Source organism: Aedes aegypti, chromosome 3, assembly GCF_002204515.2.
Source record: "Aedes aegypti strain LVP_AGWG chromosome 3, AaegL5.0 Primary Assembly, whole genome shotgun sequence".
Classification (NCBI taxonomy): Eukaryota; Metazoa; Arthropoda; class Insecta; order Diptera; family Culicidae; genus Aedes; species Aedes aegypti.
In genome coordinates this window covers 68,741,201-68,761,375 of record NC_035109.1, presented here as the reverse complement: position 1 = coordinate 68,761,375, position 20,175 = coordinate 68,741,201, and the positions used below count along the sequence as shown (strand labels likewise).

The window sequence follows — 20,175 nt, the reverse complement described above, 5'->3', positions numbered from 1 at the left end:
ATAACTCTAGTGATGGTAGGCAAAGCCAAAATAGTTTTCCAATGTCACTTTTTTCCAATTGTGCAGTAAATTCTGGAGTCAATTCAAGAGGCTCCAGAGAAATTTTCAGAGTCCATAACACGACTTTTCTCACAGATTCTTCAAGAATTTCTTCTCACACTCCTTGAAAAAAAAATCAGGATTTTTTTCCTAATGGTTTCTTCAAAGATTTCTTCTAAAATTCTTTCAAGAACTTCTAAAGGGATCCCTGTAGAAATTTTTCTATAGATTGCTCCACCAGTTCTCCCAGAAAATATTCCAGCGATTTTTCAAAGGATGCTGGAGGAATTTTATAGTCCGTATAAAAATTGTTGTTCCATTTTTTTATTAAGCAAGAGGTCTTTAAATTTCCTATTTTCAAGACACTGAATCAAAACAACTGTAACTCGCACATCCTTTCAGAATGACAACGGTGCTCAAGGAGCTCTCGGAGGAGAAACAATTCGGCAAGACGCTCCAATCGAACCAGTCCTCGTGGCAGATCAAATTTTCAACCCTGGAGAAGAAATGCACCGAAAAGGAGCAGGAGGTGTCCGAACTGAAGGAACAGGTTCGCGATCTGATGTTCTACCTGGAGGCTCAGAACAAAATTGCCAATTCAGAGCTAAAGGACGAAATGGCGGGCGCATCAGTTGAAATCCCTAAAGCTGGAAAACGACGCACCAAAAAGAAATAATCACATTTCTGAGAAATGAAGTTACTCTGTAGAATATAATAATTTATCTGAGTGTTAGTAAACGTTTCAAGATTATGCTTAGGACTCGAACCGAAGACGCTTTGGAAGCTGATAGGCAACTCTTAGGTCATGTGATTCTGGAATGCTGATAACTTTTTTGCAAGTTGTGAATGTGATATTACCTATCGACATACAAAAATAAAACTTTCTGCTTGAATTTACAATCATCATGTTTTATCACAAAGGTCCTAATGCGTCACCTTACCCAACGTGTCTGCATACTGAAATTCTGGACTGTTTTCATACTCACACATATCCAGCGCAACCTCGCAGCTTTCCTTGACGACACGTTTCTCATCCCTCAGGTATTCGTTCAGAATTTTGGTACACTCGTCGGTGGCTATCGCTCCCAACGCTTCGGCACATTCGTGTCGTACCATCTCGTTCTCGGCACCATCTTTCAGGCTATCGGCCAGGAAGGGAATACTGCATGGTTCCTGCAATTGTCCTAGCACGAAAGCGACCTCGTGCCTGAAGAGGGCACTTTTACCCTTCAATCCGGTGGCCAGCGCCAGAACAGACTCTTCGGTGCGCAGGTTTCGCAAACTGAACATGGCACGGTATCGGTTGAACAGCGACTCATTATCGTCCATCAGAATTTTCTGCAGTTCGGCCACGTTCGATGTCTCTGCTGGAGGTGTCGGATCAACGGATGCGTATGGATTGTTATCCACTAGATTGGTCTCCTTGTTCTGCAGCCAGCGTACCCGACCAAGTGCGATTTCACAGGTTTCTGCCACTTCGACGACGGGATCCTTGGAATATTTGACCAGGATCTGTTCGACGTCGGATGCTCCAATGGCTCCCAGGGCTTCCGCTGCATGTGGAAAACGAAATTGATATCAGTTTTTGAACCATACCGCCAACATGATTATATGTTCAGTGCTGTTATAAGAAATGCTAATCACATCTGTGAAAAATGCTACTTCTAAAATTCAATCCACGTATATGCCATGTTCTATGAGTTATTCGTCATTCCATGTCCACAAAAAAGTACAAACACGAAAGCGATCATCATCGATTTTGGCAAATTGTGATAAATTTTTTATTCACTTGAACATACAAAAAGCTTAATTTTTATGCCTAACGAACCACGCCTCGGTCCGATTTCAAAACATTAAATCGATTTTTCGTTGAACGAGTATTTTTTAGTTCAACAATTTCGATTTAATCCAATTTCCCGTCACACTAGGTACTCGCTGAGGTGTCTGAAATAAGAAAAACATCGGAATTCTTACATAGGTTTAACCAGGAGTTCTTCCAAGGTGTCCAATAGTATCATCAGGAATTTCTGCAGGATTTTCAGTAGCTGTTGTCCCTGGAGCAGAAATTTCCTCTAACAGATTGAGAAATTCAATTAATGTCACCATGAATTCCTTCCGAGAATTCACCAGAATTTCCTTCAATGATTCGACCTGGAATTTCTCCAGTGATTTCACATTTCAGTTTTTGCACCAGAAATTGCTCTAAGGTATTGTCCCAAATAATTCCTCCAGGGAATCCTTTAAGAATACTAGGGATACCACCAGGAATTCTCCATGACAATTCACCAGCAATTTCTTAAGGATTCTATGAGGATATTATTCATGGATTCATCAAGGAATGCATCCATTCATTCTGGGGCCCAGATAGCCGTAGCGGTAAACGCGCAGCTATTCAGCATGACCATGCTGAGGGTCGTGGGTTCAAATCCCGCTGGTCGAGGGACTTTTCGTAAAGGAAATTTTCTCGATTCCCAGGGCATAGAGTATCTTCGTACCTGCCACACGATATACACATGCAAAAATGGTCAATCGGCAAAGAAAGCTCTCAGTTAATAACTGTGGAAGTGCTCATAAGAACACTAAGCTGAGAAGCAGGCTTTGTCCCAGTTGGGACGTAACGCCAGAAAGAAGAAGAATCCATTCATTCTACCAGAATTTCCATCAAGAGCAACTCAAAATATTCCAGCAGAAATTCTTCCTGGGTTACCCTCTGATTTTGCTTTGGATTTCATTTAAATTTCTTACAAGAATGCTTCTGGGAATCTTCCAGGAATTATTCGAGCGTTTTTTTAGGAATTTCTTCAAAGATTCCTCCAGGGACTCCAGCAGAAATTACTCCTGAGGTTTTTTGAGAAATTTGTTCAGGGAATCCTCCGAGTATTTAAGCTTGAGCTTGATTGGTCGCCCGTGGATGCTACTCCAGTATCGCCAGATCAGCTGCACTTACACAAGGAACCAATCGAATGACTGCTTGGGACTAACAGTGTATATGTGCTGGTGATCTTCTACCCAGCCAACAAATATGTTCACATAACTGAGACTGCAAGTGAAGAAAGTGAACACTTATTCAGTAAAAACAGATTGTATAAAATGCACACATTCCCTCTATCCGCACAAATCTGGAGGCCATATACGTACATTTTAGATAATCTATCATGGTCAATACAACTTCAGACAATTTGACTTGGCGTACACTATAATTTAATTTATGATTGTGTATTGCAGTTTATATGACTTAATTTTTACAAACAAATAAAATAAAAAGAAATAAAATATCACGAGACAAGCCTCGAACCTCTGACCTTTAGAACACTAGCCAGATACGCTACCACTATGCCGTACTGTCTTTGATGCAAGAATTGGTCTTTTAGAAAATAGACACTACCCGTCATAAATACGGACTCACTGAAATAAGTATTGCAACACTCAGCTGAATAATGAATCACCCACAAAAAGTTTAGCATCACCTCAAAACAGGTTAATTCACATTGCTATATCTCGAGATCCTTACGACTTGCAAAGAAGCGATCTTCAGCAAAGTAGTTCAGGGGATCAAGGACAACCGGAAAGCGAACAGTTTAATTCGCGATTTTGCCGCTGGGTGGCGCTAGTAAGCATGTAAAATTAAGCATTTTAAACTAGTTCTAGCTTGTGATCCATAAGAGATAGAAAGTTCGGGTCTTCGGCAAAGTTGCTCAGGGGTTCAAGGACATCCGGGAAGCGATCAGTTTAGTTCGCGATTTTGCCGCTGGGTGGCGCTAGTAAGCATGTAAAATTAAGCATTTTGAACTAGTTCTAGCTTGTGATCCATAAGAGATAGAAAGTTCGAGTCTTCGGCGAAGTTGTTAAGAAGGCCAAGTACATCCGGAAGACAAACAGTTAGGTTGTAGATATCACCGCTAGGTGGCGCTAGTGAGCATGCAAAATTGAGCATTTCAAACTAGTTCTAACTTTTGATCCACATGAGATAGAAAGTTCGAGTCTTCGGCAAAGTTGTTCAGAAAGTCAAGGAAATCCGGAAGACAGATAGTTTGGTTCGAAATTTGCCGCTAGGTGGCGCTAGTGAGTATGTAAAACTGAGCATTTTGAACTAGTTCTAGCTTGCGATCCACAAGAGATAGAACGTTCGAGTCTTCAGTAAGTAAAGAACAGAAATAAAGTAAAGGACATCCAAATATCAAATTGTTTGATTCCTAATGCCACTAGGTTACACTAGTACGCATATTTAATTAAATATATGAAACAAATACTATCTTTCGAGCCAGATGAGATAGAAAGTTTGAGTCTTCGGCAAAGTTGTTCGGAAAGCCAAGGGCATCCAGGAAACAGTTTACTCTGGAGGGATGACTGTACCTAAACATTAAGAATTTGATAAGATAGAATTTTTTTTTGAATGCTGTTCAGAAATCCTTTGACATTTGGAAGTTGAAGTGATTTGAATCACTTTATGTTCGTTTTTCAGATTTGATAAGTTCAATATCCAAGTGATTGATGTTTGATTTTTGAAGCAAATTTAAGGCATTCAGGTCTCATTCACTTTATATTCAAATGTTTCAGATTTGATAAGCTCCATATCCAAGAGACTCATGTCCAATTCACTTCATATTCCTGTGTTTCAGGTGAGAATCACTTCATGTGGTTCATGTCTGATTCACTTCATAGTCAAGTGTTTTAAGGTAATATTCACTTCATGCACAAGTAATTCAGGACCGATTATATTCTTGTTCAATTTATTCAGATATGATTAGCGTTGATGATGTATTTTAGTACCAAATTGATCGATCTTGAAAGGTGGCACCCAATATCGGACACGATCTGGAAATGCCTCGAATTCTGTAAATTTGAACATCATTGAATGTGTACACTATAGAAATATACTAATTACTAAATAGGCTCAAAATTAAGAAGATACGTCAATTTTTTAAAGATTTTCAAACTTTTCTACTTTTTTAAAAAGGGATGCATATTTCAAGGATGTGTTATTCTACGCAAACATTAGTCTACATAATAGCTTTCTTTTCTACTAATACACCATCTTGGTTGGACCATGATTTCTCAATGTTTCAACTTTGTCCGGTATTGGGTGCTGTCCGGCACTGGGGGATCTCCCCCTATATCCAAATGATTCATGTCATGTAACACTTCATTTTTGAATGCATGCTCACTAGCGGCAAAATCGCGAACTAAACTGTTCCCTTTTCGGATGTCCTTGAACCCCTGAGCAACTTTGCCGAAGACCCGAACTTTCTATGTCTTATGGATCGCAAGCTAGAACTAGTTCAAAATGCTCAATTTTACATGCTCACTAGCGCCACCTAGCGGCAAAATCGCGAACTAAACTGATCGCTTCCCGGATGTCCTTGAACCCCTGAGCAACTTTGCCGAGGACCCGAACTTTCTATCTCTTATGGATCACAAGCTAGAACTAGTTTGAAATGCTCAATTTTGCATGCGCACTAGCGCCACCTAGCGGCAAAATCAAAAACTAAACTGTTCGCTTTCCAAATGTCCTCCTTGAACCCCTGAGCAACTTTGCTCCAAATGATTCATGTCATGTAACACTTCATTTTTGAATGCATGCTCACTAGCGGCAAAATCGCGAACTAAACTGTTCCCTTTTCGGATGTCCTTGAACCCCTGAGCAACTTTGCCGAAGACCCGAACTTTCTATGTCTTATGGATCGCAAGCTAGAACTAGTTCAAAATGCTCAATTTTACATGCTCACTAGCGCCACCTAGCGGCAAAATCGCGAACTAAACTGATCGCTTCCCGGATGTCCTTGAACCCCTGAGCAACTTTGCCGAGGACCCGAACTTTCTATCTCTTATGGATCACAAGCTAGAACTAGTTTGAAATGCTCAATTTTGCATGCGCACTAGCGCCACCTAGCGGCAAAATCAAAAACTAAACTGTTCGCTTTCCAAATGTCCTCCTTGAACCCCTGAGCAACTTTGCCGAGGACCCGAACTTTCTATCTCTTATGGATCACAAGCTAGAACTAGTTCAAAATGCTCAATTTTACACGCTCACTAGCGCCACCTAGCGGCAAAATCGCTAACTAAACTGATCGCTTCCCGGATGCCCTTGATCCCCTGAACAACTTTGCTGAAGATCGCTTCTTTGCAAGTCGTATGGATCTCGAGATATAGCAATGTGAAATTACCTGTTTTGAGGTGATGCTAAACTTTTCAGGGTGATTCAATATTCAGCTGAGTGTTGCAATACTTATTTTAGTGAGTCCGTATTTATGACGGGTAGTGTAGTTTCATTTAGGGCATCACTGTAGAGCATCATGTTTGAATGTAAACGAACTTAATTGTCATTTTGCAAATGAGCCAGTGCAACACTGAAGGTTGAAACGAAGTGCAGCAATTTATTAAAGACATCGTACGAAAATTCTTGTGCAACGTGATGACATTGTGTTTCTGTTGAACAGTGATGTTCTTGTAATAGGTAAGACCATTTGTTCATGAATTCCACTTTTTTGTTTATGTTGCGTTCGGCGATGTGCCCTGCATGAATTTATATCTACATCAGATGAACTTATATGTAATCTCACTTTGATGATTATAATAGAGTCATACCAAGTGAAAAAGAAATCGTAATGGAATGACAGTTTAAAGTTACATATTTGGTCAGACTAAATTGGAATTCTATAAGATGCAAATTTAAGTCAGATGAAATTTATGACTTCATTAACGATTTCAATCAATTAAGTTTTGCATCATATCCAATTCCAACGAAAATTGTCCCTGGGCTTGGGATTATATTTTCCAGGGAGCGATGAATTTTGATAATTGATCGCTGTTGTTAGTAGTTTTGATTAGATGTTGGGTGAATTTCAAAGTAATGGCAACCTTTTTATTACAAAATTTAGATTTTATCTTCTGACCTAAAAATTCTGGTTAAACTACTGTACTATGCAGTTGGGCTGCACTAGGCTATCACTCATCAAAATTACTTTCACTTCGGGAAAATATAATTTCAAACTGGCGAGAAGATTACGAACTGAGGGTGGGTTAGGAGCACAATTAGACCCTTGAATGTGCAATGTGGGGTAGTAATTGGGAATGCCATTGACGGTTTGTAATCTTCTACGAGGTTTTCGAAAACCAACAGGGCGCGTGCACCGGGTTGCGGATAGGAGCAAAGGGAGATCAATAGCATCTACCTAAAATAATAGAACAAAAAGCCGTTCGATGATTAGGTAATGTTTAGCGATCTTCTATGGTGTTCTAGTACTATAAAATTCTTCACTCACTGGGAATTTTGGCCTTGATAATAACAATAGTGATAAAAACATAAAATAATACCTAATACTTGATAAGTACAATGTAGCTTCAATATAGTAATAAATGAAATAAAATAAATTTTCTATACTTGACAAGGTTTTGAAGACAATCAATGAGTGAAAGAACTACCTATTAGAAAAGCCACATCAGCTAAGGCTATACATATACAAATGTTGGTCATAGGGTCATGGCGAGCATTCGGTATGTATGTCTATGACTGATTCTTATCTAATAGGGGCACTAGAAGACCACGCGGACAATTTCGAAACAAATTATTTTGTATACATCGGTCTTACGATCCGAAAGGCTCAGCTATGCTGCAAAGTCATTTTAAAAGCTATTCATTACTACTGTTTAATTGTTTATAATTCTAACAAAACTACATAATTAACTCATTACTAATCACTGTTTCTATATTCTCTTTTTCTCTCCTTCTTATCTGTTGCATGATTATGAGCATCACTAATATAACGCATGAGCATGCACAATAAGAATAATTTCAGGATTGAAAGCAGTGCATGGATACCTGGATAGAATAGCTTCGAAAATGGCGCTCAAAATATAATATTTCTGATCAGGGAAGTATTATTATCAAGGGTATGTAAAATTTTTCCATTATTAACACTTAGATCACACAAACAAATGAACTAATAATATCAAATATTTTTAAAATATTTTCATTTGAATCAGCATCGTCAATCAGTGCAAAAACAGATAAAGTTTGTAAAGTTATCACCATTGATTGAATTGCGCTCTGTATAGTAATGTTCAATCAGTATAAAAATCTCCTAAAGCGTCGCATTGTGCCATCAGCAGCCCTCATATTGTTATTATTTTGTTGTTTATAAAATTTCTAGAAAGCGATCAGCATATTCTTTCTTACTTGTACAATGGCCGATCTATTTGGAATTTTAATAAGTCAAATCTAACTTCAAAACTCAAATTAAATTGCTTTCAGCACATTTACATTTTGCAGCATTAATCGCATTACTGTGTCAAGTCTTCTCCATTCCCTATACCCTACCCCAACCCTTCTTATCCTTTCCGATGGTGTTCAAGTGGTCCGCATAGACTATTACGGCCATTACCTATCCCTTCCCCCGGCTTTGGACTGACTTGCGCTCTCATTGCCCCACCAAACGCTGCAAAATGAAAATGAAAATGAAAATATCCAATTCCAACGAAAATTGTACATTTATACAATTTGAAATGAACATTCTTATATGATCTCTGGTTTGCTGGGTAGTTTTAGGCAACAATGGCGCCTGCCACGTCAGAATGCAGACCAATGTGGGGAAGGGGAAGGAATTGAAGTTGCACTTATACTGTAGACCGTGGAATCCGACTGAATCTATGCCAGTTCATGCGGGAGTGTATGGATTGGGGAAAAGGCATGGCAGAGAGGTTTGCTTTTGTGGTTATTAGGCTACCGTGTACGCACCTAACTTTGCGCAGCTCCAAACTTTGCGCATTTTTAAGAAGTACGAAAAAATGATAATTAATCATTGATTTTTTTAACAATTTAGTTTCAGCAACATGTTTGTTTATGTAAAATAAGTATTTGACATACATTTGTTTACTAAGAAACCCTCGTTAATGTTAGTAAATAAACAAAAAACCTTATCGTCATACGCATAAACGTCAACTTTTACACCGTCTTAGAACAAGCGCTAAGGAGTGGCTCTGCAAAAAATCAACATTTTTATGAACAAAACTGTGTTGTGAAAAGTATATTTGCGGTGTATTTGCAAGGAAGGTAATATTCTAGTAATTCCATTTATTTTCCATATAATATGTTGAATTTTGATTTAAAAAAAGCGATGCGCAATGTTAGGACCCATTTTTTACACAAGGGTCTTAATTTTTGCGCACTTCTAGCAATTCGGAAGGGCACGTAAATACATGTACGTCCTTGCAAATGACAAAATCTGCCGATCTTCCAGGAATGGTCACTCAATCCATAAAAAAGCGGCTACATGTAATATTCTTGAAAGTACCTTTTGTATGAAGCTGAAGGCAAGGTGTGCATTGAAAAATCTCGGAAAATCCACTGTATTAACACAGGAGACTTTTGTGGTTATTAGGCTACCTAAGTATCAGGCGTAAGGAAAGCCGTGAAATAACTATGGAAGAATGGAAGCATTAGGGAAACATTTTTTTGTTCGTCTCTGGTTCTAGCGTTTGCCATGAACGATTAGTTTGAGTGTGGTAGGTTAAGAATTGACGATAGAAGCAAGAGAAAGATACAACTACAAAGTACGAGGAAAGGGACGGGCTTGGGATTGAACCCATGACCTTCTGCTTATGAAGCAGAAGCGGTAGCCATTAGACTACCAACCCTGTCAGTTCAGGGAACCCTTCGAGGATTTCTGTGAACTAGACTATCGAAATGCATACATTTTGCCTTATGAAAGCTGGAACGGTTATTGCAATACGAACGCTTTTTGTATCTTTTTAGCATCAACTCACATCAAGGCGTCGATAGGAGCGGGTTGTACGCACGGGCCTATCAATCGCAAGGTCCCTGGTTCGATTACAGGTTGCCGCGAAAACATTGTTTGTTTTCAAATTTTATTTTCATAAGGCAAAGCTATGAATTTTAACCCGATTTTATTGTGGCGAATTTTCTTAAGTGGTTCCTACGTATTTCGATAGTCCATTTGCCTGAGTGTTCATGCATCTAAATAATTATTTCTCTAAATTGGAAACAATCGGAAAGATATGTTGTACCAATTGTGCGTGAGGACGACAGTTATCATTCACACCAATTTTTTTTTTTTTTTTTGAAACAAGTTTCCGTTTTCAAGAAAGTTGAAGATAGATTCCTTTCCCCATACACAGTGGGCCTGGCCATTTTAGTATTTTAGTTATACATGACCGAAGCAGACCATTACTGACGAGGTTACTTAAGGATTTTTTTGTGGATTCTCTTGAAGAAATCTATGTGAAATCTCTTGATAAATTTGGGTACAATCGCAGTAGAGGAATTCACGAAGGAATTTTCTTGGAGGATGCCGCGGATGAATTACTGAAGAAATCCCTTTTCGATTAATCCGCGGAGGAATCTCATGAAGAATTCCAAGAGAAACCTCTGGTATTTCAGGAGGAATTTCTCGAGGAATCTATGGGGAAACTTCTGCACGCAGGAATTTTTGGTGGAATCGTTGAACACAAAATCCAGGATGAGTTCTTGAAGGAATTTCCTGAAGCATGAGTTTCAATTTTCGGATGAATTCTTCGAGAAATTTCTAGAGTTTTGAATTAAATTAATTGGAATTTCTGAAAGAATCTTTGGAATTCCTAGAGTTCTATAGAGGAATCCCTATAATTTATGAAGGAATTGCTAGTGAAAGAAAAAGATCTGGAGGAATCAACAAAATTACTTAATTACTACGGGGATCTTCGGAAAAGTAAAAAGTAAAATAACTAGACGTAACCACGGAAAAATACATTGAATTGAATGAAGTTCAATCATAGCATTCTATTAAATGAAATGGCCACAAATATTGTTTGACATTTTGAAACATCTTATTGCTAGCCGACAATTGTGAGTGGGGCAAAGTGAGCATCCCAACGGGGCACTATGAACAAGTCAAGATTTGTAAGGCTTAGATTCAGTTTTTGTTGAACAGTTCACGAAAAGTTGAGGGGATAACGGGGTTGAACACATAGAGCATAGAGTATTATGAAGTAATATGAGATCTCCGGCTATATTCTGCTAAAAGGCTCAGAACAACTAACTTATTAAATTTCAAAATTAATAAATTATTAATCAAAATTTAAATACGCATGAAAACAGAAGCAAGCAATTGTAATTTTCTATACTTTTTTTTTTCTTTTATAGCAAGTGACTTTGCTCCACTTCACTATACAATTTTATAAAATATTTTCTTCAAAGTTTAAGCAATTTCTTGTATGTAGATGTGTAGAATGATGTGAACAGATTGCCTGTACCATGAGAGTATCATTATATTGGATACCCATTAAAGGTTATAACGACTTCCTGAAAGTTATTTTAACCCTTTCTTTCCAACAACTTTTATCGATTTTCAATAGTTTGGCCCTTAGGTCACTTATTTCGATGTTTGATGAGACAAATTAGCTCTTTAGTGACTTGGTCACTTTGTTCGACCTGGTCACTAAAAAGTAACTATTTCCAACAAAAATTCATTCTTTTCGTGAGCTGATGATAATGAAATTTAAGTCTGACTTAGCTTTTCAAACTCAAACAACAAGAAATAGTTATTTGTTATTATAAAGACAAATTTAGTGTGATTTGAAAATCAAGAAGGATAGGGACTCCTGGCTTTCTGGAAAAAAAAAATCAGGTGAGTATTCCGTAAACATGTCCGACGGAGAACAGTAAAAAAATTCTGGAAAATGTTTCGGGGATTTTGGCAAAACTGAGAAAGTGACTTTGGGATGAATTTTGGCGAAAATCAGGACTAATATTTGACAGACCTCAATAAATTACTATTGAACATTTTGCAGTAATCTGCTACTATAGAAGGAATCTTAAACCTGTTTTTTGAAAGAAACTCGACATCAAAACTTCTTGGGTAGGGGGGTTCGTAGCCTTGAGGTAACGCTTTCGCTTCATAAGCGGAAGGTCATGGATTCAATTCCCAGCCCCTCAAAAAAATAACCCGTCCAGCCACCAGAAGACGCCGCACGGAGGACCGTGCTTAGGGGAACACATCCATCCTCCGTCAGTATCAGATGGTGACTGAGACAAACTGACCCACTTCGCAGGCAGCTAGCCTCAAACGACTCAGGAACACGGCAAAACGAACCACCGCAAGAGCAATTGACTATGGCTTATGGAAATCGATTGGACCAACAGCAGAGCACTCTCCTACCTGCTCGGTGTGAGAGCAAAAGAGCAGAAGAGAGTGAAAGCAGATGTAAATATAGATTAGCTAAAAATAGAACTGTATCGGTAAGGAAGATACAGATAAACTGATTCCGGCACAGTAGTGGCCACGAGCACGGAGTGCCTTAAAAAAAAAACTTCTTGGGACGATATACATACCAGAGACGGTTGCATAACAAGAATCTGTTAGTTGAACATTATATCGGGTCAAGGTAACGTACAAAATCTGAAAATTTAACTATCTGATAGTAAAATTGAGAAACATTGGAAGAAGGAATTATTTCCAGGCATAATTTGGCAAATACGTGATTTGCGACAGTAGTTTATCAACCCGCTTTATTCCAGTGTTGGGAAACTCGTGAGTACTCACTGAAAACTGCAAACTCACTCGCGAGTATGAGTTGTACAGCTTGAACTCTCGCGTGAGTATACTCAGTCGTGAGTTTCAGTTGTACAGCTCATACTCGTGAGTGAGTTTTCGACTAACATTTACTCACTCGTGAGTAATTTTACTCACTTGAAATATTGTAAATATTCTAAAAGCTTGCGAATGGCTCAAATAAATAATAAGTAATAAGTAAGGCTATTCTTGGGGTGTCCTTATTCAAATGATAACATGAAAATTTTATTCTGAAAACTATTTGTTGCACGCAAAACGTTATTATAATATGAATTCTTAACACAAGCTGTAATTTATGTTTGGTGTTTCGCTGCGCACGTTGCATCGTAAATGCTCTTTTCTTCTAACGTTACACCTCTACTGGGCCAGATTCTGCTTTTAGCTTTGTGTACTTATGATATGAGCATTTCCACATTTATCAACTATGAGCTTGATTTATTTGCCAATTGACTATTTTTTTATTCTCTACTTTACGATATGCAGCACTACTGCAATAATAAAAACCTGAGACAGAGACTCGACAAAACGTATCTGAGTTTTGTGCCAAAACTAATAAGCCGCTGATTGGTCTGCCAAACAGCGTTGCCAGCAATATTTTGTGCGACAACTTCAGCACCAGCTTTTCAATTTTCACTTTTTTTCGGTTTTCTGACAACACATAGATCATAAAAGAGGAGCAGAAATCTAACAATAAGTCAGGTGTCACATGTCTTAGATAGAATCGAACAAAAGAAGTTAAAAAAATATTTCAGAAAATTATTTTTAATTTATTTTTTATTCATTATGGGACTAGATAAAACGTTGAAAATGATACATTTTTAAATGTCTGTTCCTTAAACAGTGCTATTGAAAATTATATATTGAAAAATTATGCAAACTTGCTATTACCACATAACATTAATGACCAAACAATAATCAGAGGCCCGTATAATGGTTCAATGAGGATTAACTTATCATTCAGTATCTATATAGAAACCAAGCAAAATATAATAAATTCCGAACATTTTTCTGATCAGAAATCTTTATTCGGCAACGTTGCATATAAGTTTTCTAGAACAAACTTGAAAATTACATAAGGTTAGCTAAAAATATTCAAAAGCGAAATTACATACAAGATGCCAATCGCAAACCAAATTTATGTGAGGTACCGCGGGGCAAGTGGGTAAATGGGGTAAGTGAAAATAATTTGAATATTTTACTGAATATATGTATTCACGTTTCAAACTCATGCGTAAACCTTTGAGGCCATTCAGAGCATTACGATAGATAAGAGATTCCTGCGATTTTTCAACCATTATTGCATAATAGAGTGAAAGATTGTCTACCTGTCAACTATTACTCCGTTACAAGTTGGTGGCGTGCAATCTTGTATTGATATGTTCAGTAGAAAAAAGTTGCAGAAGATAATTCTCTGTACCACATCTACGTTGTACTCTCTGACAGTTTTAAACTGAAAATAAAAGTTTTGGGATTAATTCGACCTAGACATAAAAATAACTAAATTAAAACACCATCAACTTACTAATCACGTGGGGCAAGTAAAAAGTTTCTCATTAGAGATTGATTTTGTGTTTTCTTTTTAGGTAGCTATTAGTGAACAAGGTTCGCAATTATCATAGAAAATCGGAACGTGCTTTAAATTCAAGAAACACAATACTCAAAGCGATAAAAGCTATTACCAATCATGGAACTTCTCTAAAAGAGATTGGAAAGGAAAACGTTGATTGAAAAGTTGCAATATTAGAGAACGCACGGGAATCTCATGGAATGTAAATGTAAAGCTAGTCCAAAACATAAAAATGGGGTATGGGTCTATCCACACAAAAAATAATCCGAACACTATTGAAGGATTCCGTTCCAAAAAATAATTTCTCTTGAAGAGTTATCTTATGTCATATCCGACTTTCTTTGAAACAAATAACGACCGGTGAAAATTCTACAGAGCCGAAACTGAACAGGAGAAAATTGAATTGACAAGAATAAAATTTTCTTTGTTTACATGTTTCTTACCTAAGGAACAAGACGCCTTAACTAATGTTGAAGTTAATAGAAATCGTGAATATAACTAAATTTCAATTTATTGTTCAAAAACTTGTGAAGCAAGTGAAAAGTAACATTTTGCATGAGCTTTTTCTGTATTTTTTTCATTTTTACATAAAAATCAATTTTAGCATACTGTTTATATTTGGTGGGAGTTAAGTTAAAAAATAAAGACGACCTCATTTATTTAAATTTAAAGTCTTTAGAATTTGAAGAATCTCAACTATACGATTTCCATTACCCACTTGCCCCACGGTACCTTATTCCATTTTTACTAATATTTCAATTCAACTTTGAATATCAATAGCATAAACGCGTTCAGAAAAAGTTACAGTATTTATTTTATGCCACTAAACGAAATAAATTGGCCTGGAAAGTATTTGAACACAATCGGACTTTCGCCATTATAACTTGTTTATCCATTTTGAAAAACTGGGTCTGAATTCGGTATAGTTTAAACAACCATACTATAAAACTGCATATCACAATACACACTGAAGTCGACAACAGCTGTAAACACTTTAAATTATTTACATTTACAGTCTTCCACCTAGTATAGAACATACTTATGTACAATCTTATTTTGCTATGGAAATTGGTTACTCACCATACTCACAAAGAGTAACTTGCTCACTCACCGAGAGTAATGACGTCATACTCACTGCGAGTATTACTCTTTACGTGAGTAATACTCGCAGTGAGTTATGACGTCATACTCTCGCGTGAGTTAGAGTAAGGAATGAGTGACTCACAGCGTGAGTATTACTCGCAAACGAGTACGAGAGTGAGTATTTTTTTACTCGTGAGCACGAGTTTCCCAACACTGCTTTATTCACGACTGACCCTACACGCAGCGAACTGGACTATCGAATTTCATACATTTTGCCTTATGAAAGGTGGAACGATTATTGCAATACGAACGCTTTATGTATCGTTTTAGCATCACTCCACATCAAGGCGTCGATAGGCGCGTGATGTACGCTCGGGCCTATCGATCGCAAGGTTCTTGGTTCGATTCCAGGTTGCCGCGAAAACGTTTTTTGTTTTCAAATTCTGGTTTCATAAGGCAAATTTATGAAATTCAATCCGATTTCTTGTGGCGAATTTTCATAAGGGGTTACTATGTTTATCGATAGTCCATTTGCCTGAGTGTACAAAAGGAAATTCGCAACTGTTGAACAGCCGTGTATTTTGACCACCTGTTTCACCACCCCATCCCAGTGTGCCACCCACAACACTCACCGGCCTCATGTCGCACCATCGGTTCCTGCTTGACGTCCTCAAGCACCTTCGTCAGAATGGGAATGGCCGCCCGGTCCTGCATCTGGCCCAAACAGTAGGCCAGCTCGTGCTTGAGCAGCGCCGAATCATCCTCGAAACAGGACTCGATCGATTCCAGCGCTTTCGGGCCGCCGATGTTTTTCAGAGTAAACAACGCCCGGAAGCGCTCTTTCAGCGGTCGATTCTTGTCATTCAGCACCCGGCCGATGTCGGAAATTTTCGATTCTTCGATTTGGACCATTTTTTGTGACACTGGGAACGGAGAAACGCGATTATTTTCCGTAGTACGACCGGAATGATTCACACAACCGACTTCCCGCAACCGCACACGACACGAATTCCGAACGTGTTCAGCAATGACAACAAACTGCTGTCAAACTGATGCCTTATCGGTCAAAATTGTTATTCTAGTACTGCGATTATAAAAAACACGCCAGCGCCAGCTGATTCGGATTCGTTCTTCAAAATATTGAATATTCTAAATTTTGTTCATAAGTAATCCGAAGTTAGTTGAACAATAGTAGCAAATCCAACGTAGATATGCAGTTAGAGGTGTTGAAATACTTCAAATGGCTGTCCACAATCGTGATAATTGCCACCCTCGTAGAATCCGGCTTGTCCTCAACTGATACGCAGGAGGGGTCCACGGATGGCAAACCATCCTTGCAAATAACGGAGAAAATTTGTATGTATTTTCAATCAGCTATTGAGAGCGCAAATCCTCGATAATGTTTTAACTTTCAGATTCAAACATCTTCGTTAGGAAACGGGAAGAGCACAAACTATTGGTTAAACACCTATTGGCAACAGAGGACTATTCGAAGCGATATGAGCTGCTTAAACTAGCACTGAAGGAAATTCTGAAGGTTGGTGGCATGCAACTTCTTTCCCTACATCTCGCTCATTTTTAGATCATTCCAGATCCTCCAAGAAGACGGTGATAAATTGCGGCTTAGTATGATAACGGCAGAGTCCGATTTCCCCAAGGATACCGCCGAAGTTGAAGCGTTAGCTCGATTTCTGGAAAATACCTGCTTTTTCGGCGAGCTCATTCTCCACCTCCCGGACATATCGTACCGCATTCTGAAAACCCTCGACGACTGGAAGAAGCTCGTCATCGAATCCCTAATCTACACTCGAAGCTTTGTCAGCATTCTGGATCAGAAATCACTCGAGCTTCTGGGACTGCTCGAGCAGGAAATTGACGAAAGCAAACGGTCCGACACCTACGTCAACCCATATCGGGAGAAAGCAGAAAGATCCAGCAGTTCTCAAACCAAACCCACTAAGAAAAAGAAGCCCAATCTGAAGAAAGGGCCCCAACTCTCCGGCGGACCAAAGACTGAACTATGATGTCAAGTAAGTGACGAAATTCATTCTTTCAATGTTTAATTTACGCGTCCTATGTATAATCATAATCTTAAAATAACTTCGCCCACGATCCGAAACTCCTTCGGGGTCTCACGCCTAGCTGTCTCTCATGTTCGCCCCCAGCTGTCCCATCTGGACCATTTTGCCATATCCGCCGCGGCCGAGATCGTGATCCTGTCGGTACTCGTCTCGCACCTGTCCGCCGCTCTTTCCGCGACCGTATTGTCGTCCCTCGACGAAACCGGCATCCCAATCCACACGCACAATCCGGTCATCTAGTCGCGTTCCGTTGATGTACCGCATAGCGCTTTCCGCATCGTCCCGGGCGTAATACTCCACGAAGCAGAAACCGCACGGCGTCTTCTTGAACTTGTCCAATCCCATCACTATGCGCCGGATGTCGCCACATCGCGAAAACAGCTCGTGTATCTGTTCCTCCGTGGTGTAGAAACTTAGATTGCCAATGTATAAGGTAGATGTGAGCCGTAGCAGCCGTTCCTGTTCGTGGCGAGATCCCTAAAAAAAAGTATTCCCGGGTCAGGCCAATTCTAACCTCATTCACATCAATAGATCAAGGAAACTCACCTTAAAATGCTGGTCTCGATATTTGCTAAGGGCAACTGATGGTGTATGAACGGAGGTCATCGTTGGTCAACCTTTGCAACTAATTTCTCTAGAAAAATGTCCGTTTTTCAATGAAAAAATCTAATTATTTTACGGACAGAATTTTGTTTATATCTTCGTCGTACGCTTTCGGTGAATGACTTTTTTGATGTTTTGAAGAAAGCGGTTCACATCTCTAGTAAGCTGTCAAAATCTCCAGAATCGATGAGAGCGCCACTCGACTAGCGGTGTTCAATGCGTGCACTAAAATAAGCACTGTACAATACACGCTAAAAAAAGTTACACAGAATGGATGAGTATCTACCTACACGCATCTCGGAAACAGCGGAGCACAGACAAACAGACGTCACACTCTCATCATTGTCCATTGACCACTTTTTAAACGGTCGATAACAAAATATGGTAGGTGGCCAATCCGTCACCCGCAGCGCTCGCATCGTTTTTGTTCGTGTTCGACGTTTAAGCTGTTTAGGCTGTTTCGCTCAAGAAAAGTAAAAAAAAATCTTGAGTTATTTCTCGGCTTATCTTGATGCATGGAAAATTTCTGCAAGGAATCGATCAAGAAAGCGCTTTTTTCTGATCGCAGTACGCAGTTGCGATTCCTGTTCAGCAGCAAATCAGGCTTCAAGCTTTACAAACTACCGCTATTTGTTGGCAGGGGAGTGAAACGAGCCAATGATTAGCTACCCAACATTGATTCTACATGGCGTCTAGTGTCTTTGTTTCGATTCTTTTTGGACTGACAAAACACATGATTTTTTGCATAGAACCCAAGTAACCATGGAGCATTATATCATTGCTTATATAAAGCAGCTGCATTGCCGTAAGCCTACCATTAAAGTAGTTTAAAAGTGGAAAATGGCTCTGATATAGTCGAATTAATGCAATAATGTTTATAAAGCTACCAAGCAATTCATAAAGTAATATTAATGCATTGATACATTTGTATGCATCTACTCAAAAACAAAATCCACAAAGTTTACTACACTTTTGGTATGAATAAAAAACTTTTCGAACATGTAGTACTTACAGGCTATCGACATGATGGAGACACCATCTTCTATGGTGACAGAGGGCTCGATTGGCTTGTCAGATAGATCGAGCCCGGGACATCCTGTCTACTGCAAATCGCTGCAGTTGATATAGAGCATGTCCATTGCCTGAGTACTTACTACTTTCGAACATGAGCGGTGACTGAAGCTGCACGTTAAGAAATTTCTATTCAGAATGCAGAGTGATTCTGACGTAAAGAACAATCTATTCAGAGTGACGCTTAAAATTAATACAATCACGCATATGAAGGAAATACATGGAATCTAATCGATTAAGCGACAATTTGCACACAATCATGAAGGTGCTGTAATTTGACAATATTTGTAGTGTAATTTTGCGATTAGTCTGGTATTCTCTTTATGTCTATGATTTTATGATGATGGTACATCAAAGAATTTTCTGGGTGGTTTTCGGTCTTCGCCAATTTTGAATTTTTTTTTTTGATATTAGCTTAACATCTATGAGGAGATCTTGAGATTACAGCTATCAAATTAGGAACCACATATTTTCTAGCAACAGTACTGAGATTCTGGTGAGATTGCGGTAGAATTTTGATGCTCCCCGTTTGTGTTCTTAACAGCATGTTGAATTTCGGAAGTTCTAAGTGTTTCTGTGATATTCTCGTTATTTTGGTGGGGTTTCTGATAGTATCCTTGGAATTTCTAGAACTTAGAATGTAGAGATTTTTATGGGAATTGTAGTGATTCCATTGGTAGTCGTTAGAATTCAATGAGGATCTCCCCTAAAACACTTGGGTTACCTTTGAAATAATTAAAATTCTTATCGATTTCACAAAAAATCCCATTGAAATCTTTAAAATATTTACCGACATTCAAAAGGTTTATATTAAAGCTTTGCTTTGAAATTCCAACGGAACTGGAAATCCGACATCCCTATCGGAATCCCAAAGTTCCTACAGGAATTCCGGAATTCCAAAGGAAATCTGAGAATCTGAGATGTCAGTATTTACACGTAATTACATTATAAATATATGAATTCCTACCAACATCCTAAAATTCCTAGAAAATAACATAATTATCGTAATGCCAGAATTCACACGGATATTACAAATTGCTACTGCCGGTAATCATACCGGAATCTCAGCATTGGCGGGGCGAATGTTTTCGTAACCTCAAAATTCCTAAGCAAAACTCAAAATACCTTCCGAAATATCAAAACTTATATCGATTTCCCATGATTT

At 38.6% G+C, this 20,175-nt stretch overlaps 4 protein-coding genes across 5 annotated transcripts in view; 2 read left to right on the top strand and 2 right to left on the bottom strand.

Moving 5' to 3' along the window:
• Positions 1-932, top strand: part of LOC5567529 (BRCA1-associated protein) — a 30,593-nt gene extending 29,661 nt beyond the window's left edge. For both annotated transcript variants that reach the window (XM_021853222.1, XM_001657474.2), the window contains exon 4: positions 442-932. In XM_021853222.1, coding sequence (XP_021708914.1) covers positions 442-715 — 274 coding nt within the window. In that variant the 3' untranslated portion in view covers positions 716-932. The remainder of the gene's footprint in view (positions 1-441) is intronic.
• Positions 928-16,291, bottom strand: LOC5567528 (deoxyhypusine hydroxylase). The gene is made up of 2 exons (XM_001657473.2): positions 15,888-16,291; positions 928-1,592 (listed from the first exon to the last, which is right to left on the bottom strand). The coding sequence occupies exons 1-2, from the start codon at positions 16,165-16,167 to the stop codon at positions 964-966; spliced, it is 909 nt and encodes a 302-aa protein (XP_001657523.1). The 5' UTR covers positions 16,168-16,291; the 3' UTR covers positions 928-963.
• A 46-nt stretch (positions 16,292-16,337) lies between these two features.
• LOC5567527 (coiled-coil domain-containing protein 134) lies at positions 16,338-17,344 on the top strand. The gene is made up of 3 exons (XM_001657472.2): positions 16,338-16,611; positions 16,671-16,792; positions 16,848-17,344. Exons 1-3 carry the CDS (start codon positions 16,467-16,469, stop codon positions 17,277-17,279), a joined length of 699 nt encoding a protein of 232 aa, XP_001657522.1. The 5' UTR covers positions 16,338-16,466; the 3' UTR covers positions 17,280-17,344.
• LOC5567547 (nuclear cap-binding protein subunit 2) lies at positions 17,287-18,085 on the bottom strand. The gene is made up of 2 exons (XM_001657471.2): positions 17,883-18,085; positions 17,287-17,813 (listed from the first exon to the last, which is right to left on the bottom strand). The coding sequence occupies exons 1-2, from the start codon at positions 17,940-17,942 to the stop codon at positions 17,394-17,396; spliced, it is 480 nt and encodes a 159-aa protein (XP_001657521.1). The 5' UTR covers positions 17,943-18,085; the 3' UTR covers positions 17,287-17,393.
• Between the last annotated feature and the right edge of the window lie 2,090 nt (positions 18,086-20,175).